The following is an 18182-nucleotide window of genomic DNA, read 5'->3' on the forward strand; positions in this document are numbered from 1 at the left end:
GGGCGCCAACTGTCAAAAACCTGAGCGGTTCTTGCCTTTTTCATGATTGCTAACTCAGTAAAGGACCAGCCTTTAAAGCGTTGCCATCATATAAATCCAGCATAGCGGGGTCTGAACCCTCTATAACAGTAATTATAGATTGACGGTATACCTTGAAATGAATCAGAGCACTCAGTTTATGATTTTATATCAAAAATTGTATTTGCTTATCATACAGCATATATACAAAATGTGAACAGTTCCAAGTAGTGTTTCCTTCTAACAGTATTCCATCTGATCAAGGCTTTAGAGCCAAGCAATCTTCAATCTTCTAAGTACATTAAAAAAGAAAATAACAGTTGTGTTATGTAGAATAAGATCAAAAGTAGTCTCATCTGTATTAATAGCTGTGTATCTAGTAGCTGTGTAAAACTTGTAGCATAAGAAATAGCTTCTAAAAAAACTTCTAACTTGCTAACATCTTAACAGAACTTAATGCTGAAAAATTAATAAAGTAAATCACCAGAATATTAAGCATATTACACCTTCTCTGTCATCTCTTCAGCATCTAGAACCATGTGTGGGAAGGTAGCTTCTGCCTCGTGTGTCTTCCTAGGAGATAGGTTGGCTTGTGCAAACCATGAGCTTTCAGCTCCTACTTTTATAGTGATTGGATGCAGTATGGCTGCCTAATCTGGACTTTCCCTAAATCCCAGGTTCTGATTGGCTGAAACTTCTGTGCGTAGCCCACTATTTTTGTTTTGAATACTGTAAATAGTTGACATTTAAAATAACCATAACATTTTTGTTTAGAAACTCCTTAATTACCTTATCTTGTGAGAATTTACATCATTTGGAGTGTTTGACATTTTGACATCTGATTAATAGGTCATATTTAACGCAGTTAATTAAAAATGGACGTCACCAGCCATCTTGTCTGCTGGTTGACTTATTTGCCCCAGACATTGGGACTTCCAAACGTTAAACAATGTAATTCATGACGCATTTCTGATAATGTTTCCTTCTGCTAATTAGTTTGGAATGTGTCTGTCCTTTCCCAGACATAAAACTGGTCATTTTGACCGAGTAAAAAGTCTACAGCAATTTAGATGCTTATTGAAGTACACAGGGCTTCCCCCAATATACTTATTTAAATATAAAGCTTATTATATAATTCTTAGTATATAATTATTCTTAAAACAATTAATCAGATAAGATATTGCACATTAAAATGTAATAATATAAAATCATGTTCTATATATTTGCCTTTCCATCGGCAGATGTCACTATTTCATAATGTAAATAACAAGCAGTATTAATAATATTAATATTAATTATAAGACTATGAAACCGCCAGGTGGCATAATTGTCCTAAATACGGGACAATAGAAAAAACCTTTCAAACTTGTATTGACATTCCAAAGGACAATCATAGTCAAAACAACTTTGTGGAACACAGCTAATGTGTTTTTAAAACTTTCACTGCAGAATCCAGCATTTAAATGTATTTCAAAGTATTATATTTTATAGGGTTTAACAATAATTATTTCTTTCTTTAGAAGAACTGTATTGATTATTAATATGATTATCAATATGTATACGGAATAACTGAGCAAATGTGTGTGTGTGTGTGTGTGTGTGTGTGTTGTGTGTGTGTGTATATATAACATATAATATATATATATATATATTATATATTATATATTTGCTGCAGTAATGCGAATTTTAAACTTGTTTCTCTTCACACAGTACGCTTATATATAACCTTGACATTTGAAAGTTGCTTCTAACATACAAAAATGTTTTAGCTTCTGTAACTAAAATAATCTTATGAGCTTCACAGCCTGGAATATGCTGAGATGTCTTAGCGCAATATTTTAAAGAAGTACTCTAACTTTACAGTTTACAATAAAAAAAGTTTGCATAGAACATTAAAACATACACATATGACAGCTTTTCCTGCATAACTAAACCGCTAGAATTCTGACACACAGTGACTCCATCTGCAGCAAGATGACATTGTAAGTTTTTGGTGCTGGTCTGTGGGTTGACTCTGACTGTTCTCACCATTCCTTGTGTAACGATTGCGGAACTTTCCCCGTGATCAGCGCACAACGCGTGCGCTGACAAGGCGGAAATCCTCCACAAGCGTATAATTTGCAGGAACCCAGCAAAAGGTGCTACGCACCCGTAGAGGGAAAATTCCTGTCGGCAGATGGCGCTGGGGAGTGCAGAGGAACCAATCCTCTGTACCTCCACAAGTGCCAGACAGGAATTGTACGAAGCGCAGAACGCAATCGCAAGAGAGGCGATTGCGAATGAAATTGAGCAAAGGGATAGGTTGTATGTGTGTGCGCCAATCCAGTCGCCACCCCGCGACCGCGCACACACAACAGCAGATACGAAATAGGAACGCGATCGCGAGAGGTGCGATCGCCAGACGTGACACAAGGCAGAGCAGAATAGAATACGAGGGTAGCAAAGGCACAGCAAATACAATAAGGAGATACGGAAAATAACAACCGCTAGCTAACCGCGAACACCGCACTCATTCGCAACAGTGCACGCGGTTATGCGCGATCTCCACGTGATAAGCACAATAGAGACAAGCACGCCTAACTAACCATAAACAGACAAACATGAAACAGAGGACGCGAGCGCTTGCTTAACGGTTACCTCACCGAGCCTGCAGCAAGCGTAGCGGACAAGACAGACACACGAAAAACAGGAACTAGGCAGAAAGGATCCACCGCTCTTCCGCCAGAGCAAGTGTGATCCAAGCAGGAACACAGATCAGAAAGATCCACAGCCGCTAACGCTAGCGGCTAGTGCGATCTAAACAAGACAGATCAGATGAGGTAGCTGGTAGCAACCGCTGCTCCAGCTTACACTCCAGGAACTAGATCAGAAGGATCCACAGCCGCTACCGCTAGAGGCCAGTGCGATCCAAACAAGACAGAGCGATTCGCTATCAACCGCCGCTGGTGACAGCGCAATCGCGACAGACAAGACAGAACAGAAGGATCCCCAGCGCTAGCAAAAAGTAGCTAGCGCGATCCCAGGAGACAGAACAGAAGGATCCCCAGCGCTAGCAAAAAGTAGCTAGCGCGATCCCAGGAGACAGAACAGAAGGATCCCCAGCGCTAGCAAAAAGTAGCTAGCGTGATCCCAGAAGACAGAACAGAAGAGATAGCTGGTAGCAACCGCTGCACCAGCTATACTCCAAGAACAGAGATCAGAACCATTTCCTGTCAACCACCATAGGGACAGGACAATGGCAAACAGGCAAGACAAGACAGAACAGGCAATACAGATAATACAACCTGACTGGGCTAGCAGGGGAGCCTAAAGCAACCCCCAGGAATTAACTATACTAGATAGCAATGGCTGACACTCCGGAAGTGTCCATCAGGAACAGACCATGGAAAGGAAATGACCAGCCAAGCATTGTGGGAAAGACATAGTACTTATAGTACACGCCTCCAATGAATGTGGCCAGGCAATTTGCATGACAACGTATGCAAATTCCTCTGCAAGCACAAGCTGCAAAACTGACAGACGCTTCTTTCCAGAGTCCTGCAGCATGCAAACCTACACAATGGTCAAAGGGCTGCCTGCCTGCACAGGCAGCTGAGCAAATCATCACACCTTGCTTCTGTTTATTCGAGATTTTTCTTGGTCTGCCACTTCGAGCCTAAACTTGGACTGATCCTGTGGTCTTCCATTTTCTCAATATGTTCCTAACTGTGGAAACAGACAGCTGAAATCTCTGAGGCCGCTTTCTGTATCCTTCCCCTAAACCATGATGGTGAACCATCTTTGTCTTCAGGTCATGTGAGAGTTGTTTTAAGACCCTCATGTTACTACTCTTCAGGGAAACTTACAATTGACCCCCTTAAAAACTCTTTCTCATAATTGGATTCACCTGTGTATGTAGGTCAGGGGTCACTGAGCTTACCAAGCCAATTTGAGTTCAAATAATTTGTTCTAAAGGTTTTGAAATCAATAAAATGACAACAGTGCCCAAATTTATGCACCTGCCTAATTTTATTTAAACAATTATTGTGCACTTTCTGTAAATCCAATAAACTTCATATCACTGTGATTGTCTCCTATATGATATATTTAACTGACATTTTTTATCGTAACAACCAGTGATTTATACAGGAAAACCATGATGATTAACAAGGTTGCCCAAACTTTTACATCCCGCTGTATATGTGATATGTTTTGAAGCAAACCTGAAGCAAAAAGAGATATGGAGGCTGCCATATTTATTTCCTTTTCAACAATCCCAGTTCCCTGGCAGCCCTGCTGATGTCTTTTGCTGCAGTAGTGTCTGAATCACACACCTGGCTGAAACAAGTATGCAGCTAATCTTGCCAGATTTTTTTTTGCCAGGGTCTTTGAATAAAAGTATTAGAGACATTATTCGAGAGAATCTCATACTGCACATGCGCAGTATGCTCCCAGCAATGAGAGCGTGATTGAGGACGCACGCAACCAGGGCCACACAGGCGCAGTGGCCATAGACTAGATCAGTTGCCAAAAAATGAAATTGAATTGCTGCGGTGGACCAGGGGATTGGTTTGTCAAGGCGCGGGCACAGGGTGGCTGCAGGGGGCCAGTAGAAGCCCCAGGTAAGTTAAGCTGGTGAGTTTTTCTTGTTTGTTTTTTTTATTGACTTCTTAAAGTGGTGTAAAACCCAGCATTTCTTCTTTGCTCTAAAAGATTATTTACAGCATATAATATACTACCACATTTTTTTTTAGCAGAACAGCATTAAAAGGGTTAAAACACAGGACTGCCTTTTTAATAGAAAGCTCCCTGCAGGGAGATCCGCATCCGAACTGTATTGTAGCAGAGAGGAATGTAAATATTCCCTGACTGTACAGAAACGTCTTCTAATGTGTCCAGAACATAGACAGCTGCTCAGAAATCATTACTGGGTACATTATTGTTATTATTATTATTATTATTGTTGTTATTATTACAATATAAATACATCAGTTATGAATAAAATGTAATGGCAGCTTTCAGAGCAAATAAAACTGTACTTTGGGAACTTGTAATTTCTAAATGAATAATATGTATGCACAAAAGCAAATATGATAACTGTATGGGATGTAAAAAGTAGGAAAACACATGTTTATTGAATACTATGTCAGAGTTTTTAATACCGCTTTAAGGCTTAGTTGTGGACATGCACTTGCTTAACAGGCACTGATTTGCAAGTCTTTAAATAACTCCTGACATATGTTATACCACTGGGAGTTTGTTTAAAGGGGATAATAACCACAGTATATGCAACTGCAATATTCTTCACAAGCATTTTGGAAAGTGTAATTAAATATTAACATCATGTTAAATACAGGGTAAAATACAGATTTTAAGAAAGCACAAAGCTGCAATCTTTGGCCTAAAGAAATTATTTTTTTCAGGTTTAGTTCCACTATTTTGCTTCCTGGGATTTAGAAATAAAATAAATTATACTATTTTATTCCTGTAAGCTTAACATGTAAATGCATAACTTGGAAAGTGCTTAACGTACATTTTCACCTTTATAATGGGATTGTTCTAATCACTATAAAGTTGACAAAGATGTGATTGGATTTCACAAGACACATTTTGGTTGCTCAATAAAGTCCTTCCTTTTTTTATTTGTTTTTAATGTGTTTGGATTTAAGTTCTACCTGCAAAAGTCCAGTTTATGAGGCAGCAGAAAAAGGAAGAGAATAACAATTAGTAACTTTTATTTCAATTTTAGCATCCTTGTTCGCTCAAAGCATGGGTTATGTGTGTGAGGACTTAACAACCAATAGGTCTCTATCAATTTATTCCCAATGGCTTAATCAGCACTGCCAGCCAAACTTTCGCAAGGTAGGTGAAGTATTGTAAGTTGGTACTGTTATGACATATCTGTATATACCATGCCTTGCTACTGTGCCTAAAATAAAAAGTAGAACCCATCATTGAGCAACGCTGAACATTTTTAGATGATGATCCGCTATGGTTTTTACAAAGGTCAGAGAATATAAATGATCCAGATAACTTGGACTGAACACTAGGGCCCATATGCAATTAAGGGTCCTTCAAGCCTGGCACCCAAGACCCATCAGCATCCATAAATGCGTGTCTAGTGGATTTACAAAATTGTATGAACACCAGCTGGCTGAGGCTGAACTCTGACAAAACAGAGGTGTTGGTGGTAGGTGGTCCACACATGATGGATAAAGTTCAAAACGCTCACCACCTCAAACTAGCAATTGGGGGAGATACTGTACAGTATAAAGACTCTGTGCGAAACCTTGGGGTGATCGTGGATGGAAATCTAAAACTCAGACAGCAGGTATCAGCTGTCGTCAAGTCTTCCTTCTTCCATCTAAGAAATATAGTGAAAATCAAACACCTTATCCCAGCTGAAGACCTACCTGCCCTGGTTCATGCATTTGTATCCTCCCGCCTAGACTACTGCAACGCCCTGTTTATCGGATCTACAGATAAGGTTCTGCGCCTCTTACAGCTAGTACAGAATGCTGCAGCCAGACTCCTAGTCAATGCCCCCCACAGCTCACACATCACCCCAGTACTGCAAACTCTTCACTGGTTGCCAGTAAAATGGAGAATCAATTTTAAGATCTGCCTGCTGACATTCAAAGCTCTAAACCACATGGGACCCAAATACATAACGGACCTATTGGAACTTTATGCCCCTCCACGCACCCTCCGCTCTGCCAACAAGATGAAGCTGGTTATTCCCAGGATACACTTAACAATTGGTGCTCAGGCCTTTTCCTATGCAGCCCTTACTCTATGGAACTCACTTCCACAATCAGTACGAGAGGCTCCTTCTCTGTACAGCTTTAAAAAAAGGCGAAAAACTCACCTTTTCCCTAGCCTTTGAGATTGCATAATGCAGGGCCACAGCGTTTTGAGTCCCCAGGGAGAAAAGCCCTATAAAAATATTGTTATTGTTGTTTTCCACAGGTGGCTGTGTGTGCAGTGAGCAGTTACCAATCAGCAGTAAGTAGTTAGCAGACAGCAGCACGCAGTTGCCAGGCAGCAGCAAGCAGTTTTGAGATTCTTTTCACTACTTTTCAAAGTTTTCAAAAGGCCCTTACTTTTTCTCCTGAGTTATCTCCTAGGAGATCATTTTCATGTCTCTTTAACCTCCTGAGCGGTATGGACGAGCTCAGCTCGTCCATCACCGCCGGAGGCTGCCGCTCAGGCCCTGCTGGGCCGATTTTCCCCAAATAAAAAGCAGCACACGCAGCCGCACTTTGCCAGCCGCGTGTGCTGCCTGATCGCCGCCGCTCTGCGGCGATCCGCCGCGAGCAGCGGCGAAAGAGGGTCCCCCCAGCCGCCCGAGCCCTGCGCAGCCGGACCAATCAGTTCCGGCCAGCGCTAAGGGCTGGATCGGAGGCGGCTGACGTCAGGACGTCGGCTGACGTCCATGACGTCACTCCGCTCGTCGCCATGGCGACGAGGAAAGCCAAACATTATGCTTGCCGGAGGCGATCAGAAGAACGCCTCCGGAGCGCCCTCTAGTGGGCTTTCATGCATGAAATAGATTTTTTTTTTATTAAAAAAAAACCCTCCCGCAGCCTCCCTGGCGATCTCAATAGAACGCCGGGGAGGTTAAAAAACACTTTTAAGCATTTTACAATGTAAAAAGTACCATCAAAATAATGAAGTATTTTTTTATGTTTGCTGGTGTTTTCAAATGCATTTTATGACAAGGGGCCTGATTCACAAAGCGGTGCAAACACTTTGCACGCCTGTGAAAAGCCCTTTATCATGCCTAAACTTAGTTTAGGCGTGATCTGAAGTAACTCACGCGAAGCTCCCGCGCGCAAAGTTTTGCGCGCGCAATCGTGCAGGTGCGTGCGCAGCGCCCAATAAGCTCTATGGGATTTTGCAAAACTTTGCGCGCGGGAGCTTTGCACGAGTTACAGCACAAAGCGGTGATAACTTTGCTAGTGCAAAGGTTATCACGCCTAAAGTCTTTTAGGCGTGATAACTGAGTTATCACCACTTTGTGAATCAGGCCCAAGGTGTGAAAATATCACCTAAGAGTAAACTCTGGAGAAAAAGTGAATTGCTTATGAGGCAGAGGCCCATATGCAATGAACTTTTTCTCCTGAGTTATTTCCTAGGTGATATTTTCACAACTTGTCATAAAATGCCTTTTAAGGCACCAGCAAGCACGGAAAACACTTTGAATTACATTTGATAGCAGTTTTTCACCAACTTTTGGGTACTTTTTCAATTGTAAAATGCTGAAAAGTTAGTTTAAAGAGAAGATTAAAGTTACTTCCTAGGACAGTGATGGCTAACCTTGGCACTCCAGCTGTGGTGGAACTACAAGTCCCATGAGGCATTGCAATACTCTGACAGCTCTAAGTGTAACTCGGGGAGGCAGAGGCATGATGGGATTTGTAGTTTTTTCACAGCTGGAGTTGTTATTAAATGTTACTTTAAACTGCAAGTAACTTGCCCGTTGTCCGGCCATTTCTTCCAGAAGGGAGGTGAGTCCACCCACTTCGCCCTTTTTAACGATTTTAATTAATTTTACTCTACCTGGCGCCTCTGTTATCCTGCTACAAAATAATTTAATCCACCCTTGGTGGAGGGGTGTATCCCCACTTTTTCCCATCTACAGAGAGCGACTTCTTAGACCTGAGCGGGGTCAGGTTATAATTCTCCCCGCCTGCTCGCCCAGTGGTTGCCTTGTTGGCGACCTACCTTTGTGAGTATAATCACCTTCTTTATCACCAGATACCATTACATTAACATACTACACCATATCGGGCTCTCGGTTTCCCTCTCTTCACATTGGAGTGCCAAGGTTAGCCATCACTGTCCTAGGAGATAACTCAGGAGAAAAAGTGAATTGCATATGGACCAGGGTGTCTGCATACTTGCACAGCACCATGGAGATAACTCGATAACTAAGCATAACTTTTAAAAAAATGTGTTGGATCATTTTATGTTCTGTGGTTTGTAGTCTACATCTACCCCTATGAGAGCTGTGCTAAGCTAGTATAAAACTGCCTTGCACATCAAAAGGCCCGGATACACGCTCAATTAATGTCATCTGACAGGTTCAAGCAACATTGCAGGGCAAGGCTGTACAGACACGTTGCTTGCTTTGGAAGCAAGCGATGTGTTCTGCTCTATGCGAGGGGGCGGAGAGGTGCAGGGGTAACACCATGCAGGGGACAGGGTAAGTGGTGGAGAACAATGCAATGCCCCATTGCTCAGCCAAAGTAATCTGCTAGGGGGGCACTTGCTGGAGTCTCGGCATAGGCGGTTGTTATTGGCCATATCGGCAGAGTTTCATCTGGCGTGTGTACAGGCCTTTACAGTACATATTTTCTTAAAGGGAACCTGACATGAGATGCGTCTCAGGCTCCATACTTCCCTGTGGCTTCCTTAAGCCCAGTTAGGGCCGCTCAGCCCTCACTATCTCCCCGAGGTAACTCCGGCCCCCAACAATTCAGCCCGAAAGCCTGGCCGAGTCGCGCTTTGTCACGCATGCACGGCCAGGCTGCTCCTGACTCTGGGAGTGTCCTGCATCTGCGCAGTACTACTATGCTTCTCGTCTCAGGTACACTTAAATTGTACAGTACTAAAAACCGTGATACATGGGGCAAGTGGGGACTAGAGAGGCACTGGTAGTGACAAGCTGCCTACCACCGATCAGTTGCTCTGTAGCTAGTGATACCACAGCCATTACTTACCTATGGGCTGCAATTATAGAAGTCTTTTGTCAGTAAGGGAATTTTATCTTTGGGTGGTTTAAGACACTAGGCATGGATGAGACTATTGGAACATACGCCAGGAGAGTACTTACTTATCAGCATTCAGGGGTACTTGAACTTCTCAAAGCCAAGCAGCTATGGTAGGTTTTAAGATTTAAAAAATAAAGAAAGATAAATCAATACAGTATAAACACATCTAAATAAGTATTTATCGTTAGTAAAAGCATCAAGGAAAATTTGAAAAAACCTTCATACATAATTATAAATAACTCCTTAGAAATATATACTATATGTATATATGTGTGTCAGGTGGTGCTTGAGATGATCTTACTCACAAGAGGGAGTCCTTTGCCAAGCATAGTCTTTAGTAAAGTGGTACACGCTATAATAATGTATGAGAAGAGGACCCAGCTGCAGAATGATCCCTTTCTCATTGTGATTGCAACAGCCATGAATATTCTGCGAGTATCTTACTGTCACCGCTAACCTCTGCAGTGATAATTAATGACAGCGAGATAGCAGAAAAACGTTTCCAACAGCTGAAAAAAAAAAGTATTTTCATGAAGACATCTGAAGGTCATCTGTTAAATCGTCAGTATCACGAGCATTGCTAAATAATTTACAGCATAGTTCTTGTTTTGCTAAATGTGGTTTAACTTGACTCCATGTAAGCTGTAAGTGTACGTAAAACATATCTCCAGGAACAAGTTTAAATAGATCTAATTGCTTAGTAATCATGGCACTGAAATGTTAACTTTTCTTTTGTGCATGAAATTAGTCTTCTGCAAGGCAGTATTTTTAGACCGCATGAACAAGTTTTTTTGGGCTGCTGCCTATATTACATCATCCCTCTGTTTAGATTGCAAGGGGAAAGGCACAGACTGAATCTCTGAGATGATTGCAGCTTATAGCAATGATGGTCTGTGGTGCAGGTAGTGGCCAGAGTTGGGGATTTTGACCAGGTGATTTATTAGACATAAACTGAATAGACTAGGAAGGGCATATTTTAGAAATGTTGCTTCTCTGCAAAGGGGCGGAGCTGCACACCAGAACCTGGCTGATTCAGGGCTATAGTGAGACTTTCTATGAAAAGAATGTGCCCAAACATTGTAGCTTTGTACCATTAGTATCAGTTCAAGAAAACTACAAGATAACTACTTTTAGGCCTGCTTTACACTACACCACCAAAAACAGGCCTTTGGGGATTACCGTGTTAGTACGCAGTAATCCCTGTCTGGCATCTGGCCAAGCAGGAAGTGAGGCTCACTTCCTGTTGGGCAATCAATGATGTGCACTGAAGCATATTACTAAAATACACTTCCTCACATGCGCGACACTAAAGACTGCTGCGTTTTTTTTAAATGCACACCCGTTTCCATAGACTTGCATAATTTCCGGTCCAACGCAGGTCGCCACAGGAACCGTGCAGTAAAGGACGCAGGTTAGGGCACTTCCGGCGCAGCGTACCTCAATGTGGGGAGTTTGAACTACCCCATGGACTTTCATCAGGCTGCGGTGAGGTGAAGTAAATTTACCGCACCACCCCAATGTGAAAGGGCCCTGAAAGTGTTGCATTTCAAGGTATAGCAAGTAAACTTGAGTGAGGAAAAAAAAGATGGGAAAAGGATTTCGAATGTTGTGCCAAGATATGTCTCACTCTCATGAATGAATTAGATACAGCTGATCTGGCCGCTGTAGGATCAGAAATAGCGAAGGTATATTAGTTTCTTGAATCTTTTAAGGGTGACGCATTATTAAAAATTAGGAGTGAGGAATTAGAAAAACATATCACACAGTTCAACAAGAACTTGGTGATACAGAGGGATCAAAAAGTATTAAGAGATTGTTGGAACAACTCACTTCGTAGGCCACCTAAAAGTAAACCCAGACCCAGGACCCCAGGTGGCTCCCAACCACAACCCTCAGAAACTGAAGAATCAGACTCATCTGTAGGACCGACCAGTTCTGTTTGGGACAGTTTGGTGTCTGCAGGTGAGGGTTCACGCAAACACGACACTAGATCAGGACGTGATCCCCGAAACCAATCAAACAGAAAGAGAAGGACAAAAAATCTAAGAAACAAGAATTCTCATGTTCAGAGGACTCGGATGGGAGGGGAGCGGGGACGGAGAGAGTCAAATGACCCCCGGCCGCACCCCAGGCCCCCCTCCTGGTCCCTCCTCATCTTCTTCCCCCGTGTTTGTTTTTTTTAGCGAATGCCTAGCCAGTGAGGGGAGAGATGGGCACCTGTTATCACTTGCAAGACATCACCAATCTGGGAAAGGTGATGTCTTGCAAGTGATTAACTTGACGGGAGAAACCATTCCCCAGTCCCATCTAACATTGCTATTGGATATGCTGAGGAGAAATGATTGCTATTTAGGGGTCTCTGCGTCCAGGGCTACTCGGTGCCAACAAGAATTATTTACAATTATAGATGCGGTTATGAGATCAGTAATTGATGATAATACAGCGAGATTTCTGAAGGTTGCTAATCCCATTCTGCCAACCTTCTATGTTTTACCTAAGGTCCACAAGAGATTGGACAGGCCTCCTGAAAAGATCAGTGTATATGTAGATCACTATCTACAGCCGCACATTCAGGCACTTCCGTCGTATATCCGCGACACTTCGCACCTGCTACGTGTCCTTGATGGACTACAGGTGCCCGCCGGCACGTTATTGGTGGCCCTGGACGTGGAGGCCCTCTATTCTAGCATCCCACATGACCTTGGCATCCTTGCTGCTGGTACCTTTTTGAGCGAGTTGGGGATACAGCACGCCGCACACAGCGAGTTTCTATTGACACTGCTCAAGTTTTTGTTGACCAATAATATTTTCATTTTTTGAGGGCTTCCACTACCTCCAGGGCTCCTACTACCTCCAGGTGCAGGTGCACGTGTGCCCCGTCTTACGCAAACCTGTACCTGGGGGGATGGGAGCGTCAGTTGTTTTCCAGCGATGATCTCTCGCTGTACCTGTGCCACATTTTGGCGTGGCACAGGTACATCGATGACATCATCATGTTCTGGACGGGGACAGGGTCTCCTCAACAGTTTTGTTGATTTATTGAATGTAAATTCTAAAAATCTCAGGTTCACAATGCAGTTCAGCCCATCGGAGATCCCGTTTCTCTCAGATATCGACCAATTTATACAGAAAGGACACCGCCACTAACTCGCTTTTGAGGGCCAACAGTTTCCACCCCACCCATACTGTGAGGGGTATACCAACAGACCAATATCTTCGAGCAAGACAAAACTGTTCAGAGGATTCGTCCTTTAAGACAGAAGCCAGAAATCTGAAGAGGAGATTTAGAGAGAGGGGATACACGAGGGCATTCTCAAATGGGCATATAGGAGGGCAGACGCGAGCAGCCGGGTCTCCCTACTTCAAACTAAGTATCAACATGAACGTGATACCAAGCAATCCGCTCGATTCTGTACTAAATACTCGGCCCAACACCAGCAAATTTACACGTATCATTGAAAAGCCCTTGCACATACTCACCAATGACATTAAGTTGAGCAAGTGTGTTCCTAACAGACCCTTGTTTTCTTTTCGGCGGGCACCCTCTTTAAGAGATAGATTGGTCAATAGCCATTTCTCTGACCCTTCAACTGCTCATAAATGCAAGGTGTTGGGCACCTACACCTGTGGTGGGTGCACCATGTGTAGATATATACAGGTCGGTAGGTCTGTCAGGCTGCCAGACAGCAGGGATTGGGGACTTGCACATTACGTTAACTGTAATACTATACTGGTAGTTTACCTATTTCTGTGCCCATGTGAGCATTCTATGTGGGCAAGACGAAAAGGGAACTACGTTCCTGGATCTCTGATCATGTTACTAATATTAAAAGCAAGAACCCATCCAACCTGACGCCAGTAGCCAGGCATTTCAAAACCGCACATGCAGGGAATCCGACCAAGATGCATTTTGTAGGCCTTAAAGGGATACTGTAGGGGGGTCGGGGGAAAATGAGTTGAACTTACCGGAGGCTTCTAATGGTCCCCCGCAGACATCCTGTGCCCGCACAGCCAATCACCGATGCTCCGGCCCCGCCTCTGGTTCACTTCTGAAATTTAAGACTTTAAAGTTTGAAAACCACTGCGCTTGCGTTGCCGTGTCCTGACCCCCGCTGATGTCACCAGGAGCATACTGCGCAGTCCCAGTATGGTCTGTGCCTGCACAGTACGCTCCTGGTGACATCAGGGGAAGCGAGGACACGGCAACGCAGGCGCAGTGGTTTTCAGACTTTAAAGTCTGAAATTCCAGAAGTGAACCGGAGGTGGGGCCAGAGCATCGGTGAGTGTCTGCACGGGCAGAGAATGTCTGCGGGAGACAATTAGAAGCCTCCGGTAAGTACAACTTATTTTCCCCCGACCCCCCTACAGTATCCCTTTAACCATATTAATGCCTCCATTAGAGGTGCCTGGACCATTTATTGTTAGAGTCCCGCTGGATTTTCGATCTAGGTGTCGCCTGGTCCCCGGGCTTGAATGAGAACACTAGTTACGTCTCGTTCCTGCCAATTTGATGGTCTGGTGGGAGTCCTGGCCTTTCTGCTGCGTTTGTGGGACGGGTGCTCCTACCTGTCGGTTGTGGTGCCCTGGCGTGACATTGCCAGACATTAAGTTCATTTGACTTTAGCTTGGGTTGATGAGTCTTTTGTACTCTTCCTTATGGGGGCGGACCACAAGTCCCACAAATTTCGTGGGCTGTGATTCTCATGCCCCCTGTCTATAGATGTGTATATAACACGTTTGTTCTGCCACTGTTTAACCTTGTGATTACAATTGAGTGTCTATTTTTGTGGTATTGTGGTTGTTTATTTTGAGGGTGGTGACATCTATTGCTATGTTAGTTTGAGGGAGATCTGATTTGTCCCTTGCTGAGTGGTGACGTTGTTGCGGATGGCCGGCTTCGCCCGCCCCCTCCAAGCGGGGCTTGGCGGACGCATTGGGCAGGTTGCTATGGCGCTTCCCGCTGCGTCTGCCCGTCCGGCATTGGACGCTGGCAGGGGATTAAATTGGAGGAGACACAGGAAGTGGTTACGCCTCCAGAGGAAGCCGGAAGTCTGGCGAAACCGGTCGAGGACACGTGCTGCGTCCCGACCTAATGCTCCTCTCCGCCGTGGACCTAGCCTAGCCACCATGCTCTCCCGCCTGGGCACCGCTTCCTTCCGCCACTGTATGTTGCCATCAGGCTTGACACTAGCCCTTGTTACCCATAGCAGGACCTAAGGATACGTAAGCAGCCCAGTGGGCACAGATTCATCTATTATAACAGACTCTGCTGACCACTGGTCCAGCCTTTCGCTGTGGAGTTCCAGATTGTTAACAATACAACAGCTGTTATACATGCACCTACTAACTTGTCTATGGAACTGCCTATTGCTTTGATCTACTCAAGCTGCCTGCTATGTGGCTGATGCTTTGCTTCATATACTACATGCATATGTCCATTGCAGCTTACTATTGGACTGCAAATTAATCTGCTGGTTTTGTTGCTGCTATGGCTGCTACTGTGTGCCGTGTCAAGTACTGTTTGCTAAATGTTTAACCTACCACCTGGAACTGACTACCAATGGTCTTGTTGAAACTTCCTGCTTCATGAATCCCCACATCTAATGCTACTGGCTATAGGAATCCACGTGGACGTTTTGTCTAGGATAATGTTTCTTTGTGTACATACGGATTCAGTGTTATGTTACTTGGAGCATTCTTCTGACCATCTGCTGTGTTGCAACCAGTTTGACGGACATTACAATACAGTGAAGCAGACACATATGCTTCACTCTGTTGTTTGATAGCTATTTTAATTCCTCTAGGTGGCGTTTACCATTACGTAGCTAGAGGGTGGTGTCAGTGCAGGCGGTGGGCAAGCGGGTGTGGTTGGGGAACCGGGGAGACGGGATGGTTATTGGGCACATTTTTATGTGTTTTTAAGTTTGATATGTTAAAGATTAATATTAAAGTTTTGTATATTTTTCCTTAAAGTGATTCATGCTTAAGTTTTTTTTTGTGCTCAGTCAGGCCATACCCTCCTCCATATTCATCTCACTGTGTTTCATTTATAGCAAGTAAACTGTTTCTTTTGCAGAATGTGGCTCCAGATCCAGATAAATCTTGTGGTCCTTATAAGCCCTTGAAAAAGCTGAAGAATGCTAAACCACTTTCTCCACAGAAACCAGTAAATGTGCACAACCATGACACAATCGGTAAGACCAGCCAACGCGTTCATGATGGTTACATATTAGTTAATCGCATACATTATACTGTATTATTAGTATAATAACTTTTTCTTAATATACTATATTTATGGGGTGCTGACAGATTTTCTGTGATGCTTTTACATAGGACATCCAGATTTTCACTCTGTGCCTTAGAGGGGTTCACAGTCTAGCTCATGTCTTAGGGATGTGAGAGGAAAATGGACAGCGGGAAAGGAACCTGGGAAAATATGGGGGGGAGATTGACTAACATGTAACCTGATCAGCGGCTATAAGTGGAATTTCTAGCCACAGTTTGTCTAGTGGGCAGCTCTGGCTAATCAGCCATTAACATGGGTGCCTATGAAGGCACCCAAAGTATTGTGGCTGTTATTTAGTGGCAAAATGTTGAGGATTAAGGGCGGGGGGTTGGTTACAGTTAGGTTTAGCATTGGCTGAGGGTCAGCTAGGGTTAGGCATTTTGCGGCAGGGGGTTGGCTAGGGTTAGGCAACAGTGAGGGCTCGTGTGAGGACTGGGTCAGTTTAAGGGTTTGTAAATTACACCTGGAAGTAGGTAGTGGAATATTGGTAATTTTGCCAATATTCCACTAACGGCTTTCTCCAGTACCCAAATTACAGAAATGCACTTTTTGAATGTACGTAGGGTTCAGACCTATTACTGTATTGCTTTTAGTAAAGAATTTTAGCCACCATGTTGCACATTGTATATAGAATTAATGAGTTATGTATTTTTTTTCTGACCTAGGAATGATTGCAGTAGATAGAACTGGAAGTGTAGCAACAGGAACCTCAACAAATGGAGCATCTCACAAAGTTCCTGGGTGAGTGAGCAATGCAAGAAAAGGCCTACAAAAAAAAAAACCTCTTTCCTTACATGATAATTTACTTTCAGATAGCTTCAATGATGAATTGCTTGTTTTCCTTTTGCTGCTGTCCTTGGTTAATTCTTGTAAGTGGTATATCTGATGCTCTTATAGGCCCAGTGCACACCAAAAACCTCTAGCAGATCTGCAAAACGCTAGAGGTTTTTGAAGCAGATTTTCAGAGCGATTTTAGGCATGCTTAGAGAGGTTTTCTAAACATGCCTAGCATTTTTGGGAGCGTTTTTGTGTAGCAGACGTCATATATTGTTACAGTAAAGCTGTTACTGAACAGCTACTGTAACAAAAACGCCTGGAAAACCGCTCTCATCTAGCGTTTTCAGAGCGGTTTGAGCATTTCCTATACTTGAGGCAGAAACACATCTGCCAACAGCAAAAATGCTGCAGGAGCCACGTTTGCGGTTTGCTAAAAACCTCAAACCGCTGGTGTGCACCATCCCATTGAGATACATTAGCCAAGCGTTTTCAGAAGCGGCAGCGTTTTTTAAAATGCTACCAATACCGCTCGGTGTCCACTAGGCCATAAAGCGTGTTTACTGAGCCGTGTTCCTCTATATCTGTATACATTCTGTGCATTTGCCTTTTATCCACTGAGAGCATTCTTCATCCTGCCGCTAAGATTCTTGCAACCTGCTCAAGCATAGTTTCGTGAGACGCAAAACTGTACCCGCCTCTGTCTGAGATGGAGGACCATGGCAGTGATGGTTACTTACGGTACCTGTGTGACATGCCCTTGCTACAGCACTCCATGCTGCTCCCCATCCTTGTGAGCCAGGAGGCCACAATAGCAGCATAGGGGGCGATATACAGGCTGGGAACGCGAACAATGACTCGCGTTCCCATGCCTGTCGGCCGGTGACGGCCGAACCGGAAGTGTTCGCCGGCGGGTCCTGGAGCGTCAGAGCGGGGCTGCGAGGGCACCGATCGGCTGTAGGGGGCTGAGGGAAGCCCCAGGTGAGTTAATCTCATTTTTTTTTCCAGGCTTAAGGTTCACTTTAAGGCAAATCTCCTCCTTTTATAAAATCACCTAAAGAAGTCTGCTGCATTTGGTAAATTGCATGGTGGTAATACGGTTAGGAAACCTCCTTAAATCATAGGGCGGCTCTTAAGCTAGATTACTTTAGTTGTTGCCAAGGTTTTTTAGACTTGGTCTCTCAGAATGCTGTTTGTGGATAGCATTTCTAATCCATCATTAGACTTTGTTTGGCTTAGATGCTGCTTTTTCTAGCATACTTAACCTCCCTGGTGGTATGGACGAGCGAAGTTCGTTCAGCAAAAACTTGCAAAAAGCGTTAATGACGTGCTGAGCTCGTCCATGCCGA

At 43.8% G+C, this 18182-nt stretch overlaps 1 protein-coding gene across 1 annotated transcript in view; it reads left to right on the plus strand.

Annotated features, from left to right (window-relative positions):
- The window catches only part of AGA (aspartylglucosaminidase), a 51414-nt gene that overhangs the window by 20561 nt on the left and 12671 nt on the right, over window positions 1-18182 (plus strand). Inside the window, exons 4-6 of the mRNA XM_068269044.1 lie at window positions 5747-5859; window positions 15850-15967; window positions 16725-16800. Coding sequence (XP_068125145.1) covers window positions 5747-5859; window positions 15850-15967; window positions 16725-16800 — 307 coding nt within the window. The remainder of the gene's footprint in view (window positions 1-5746; window positions 5860-15849; window positions 15968-16724; window positions 16801-18182) is intronic.

The sequence above is a fragment of the Hyperolius riggenbachi genome, chromosome 1 (genome assembly GCF_040937935.1).
Source record: "Hyperolius riggenbachi isolate aHypRig1 chromosome 1, aHypRig1.pri, whole genome shotgun sequence".
Taxonomy (NCBI): Eukaryota; Metazoa; Chordata; class Amphibia; order Anura; family Hyperoliidae; genus Hyperolius; species Hyperolius riggenbachi.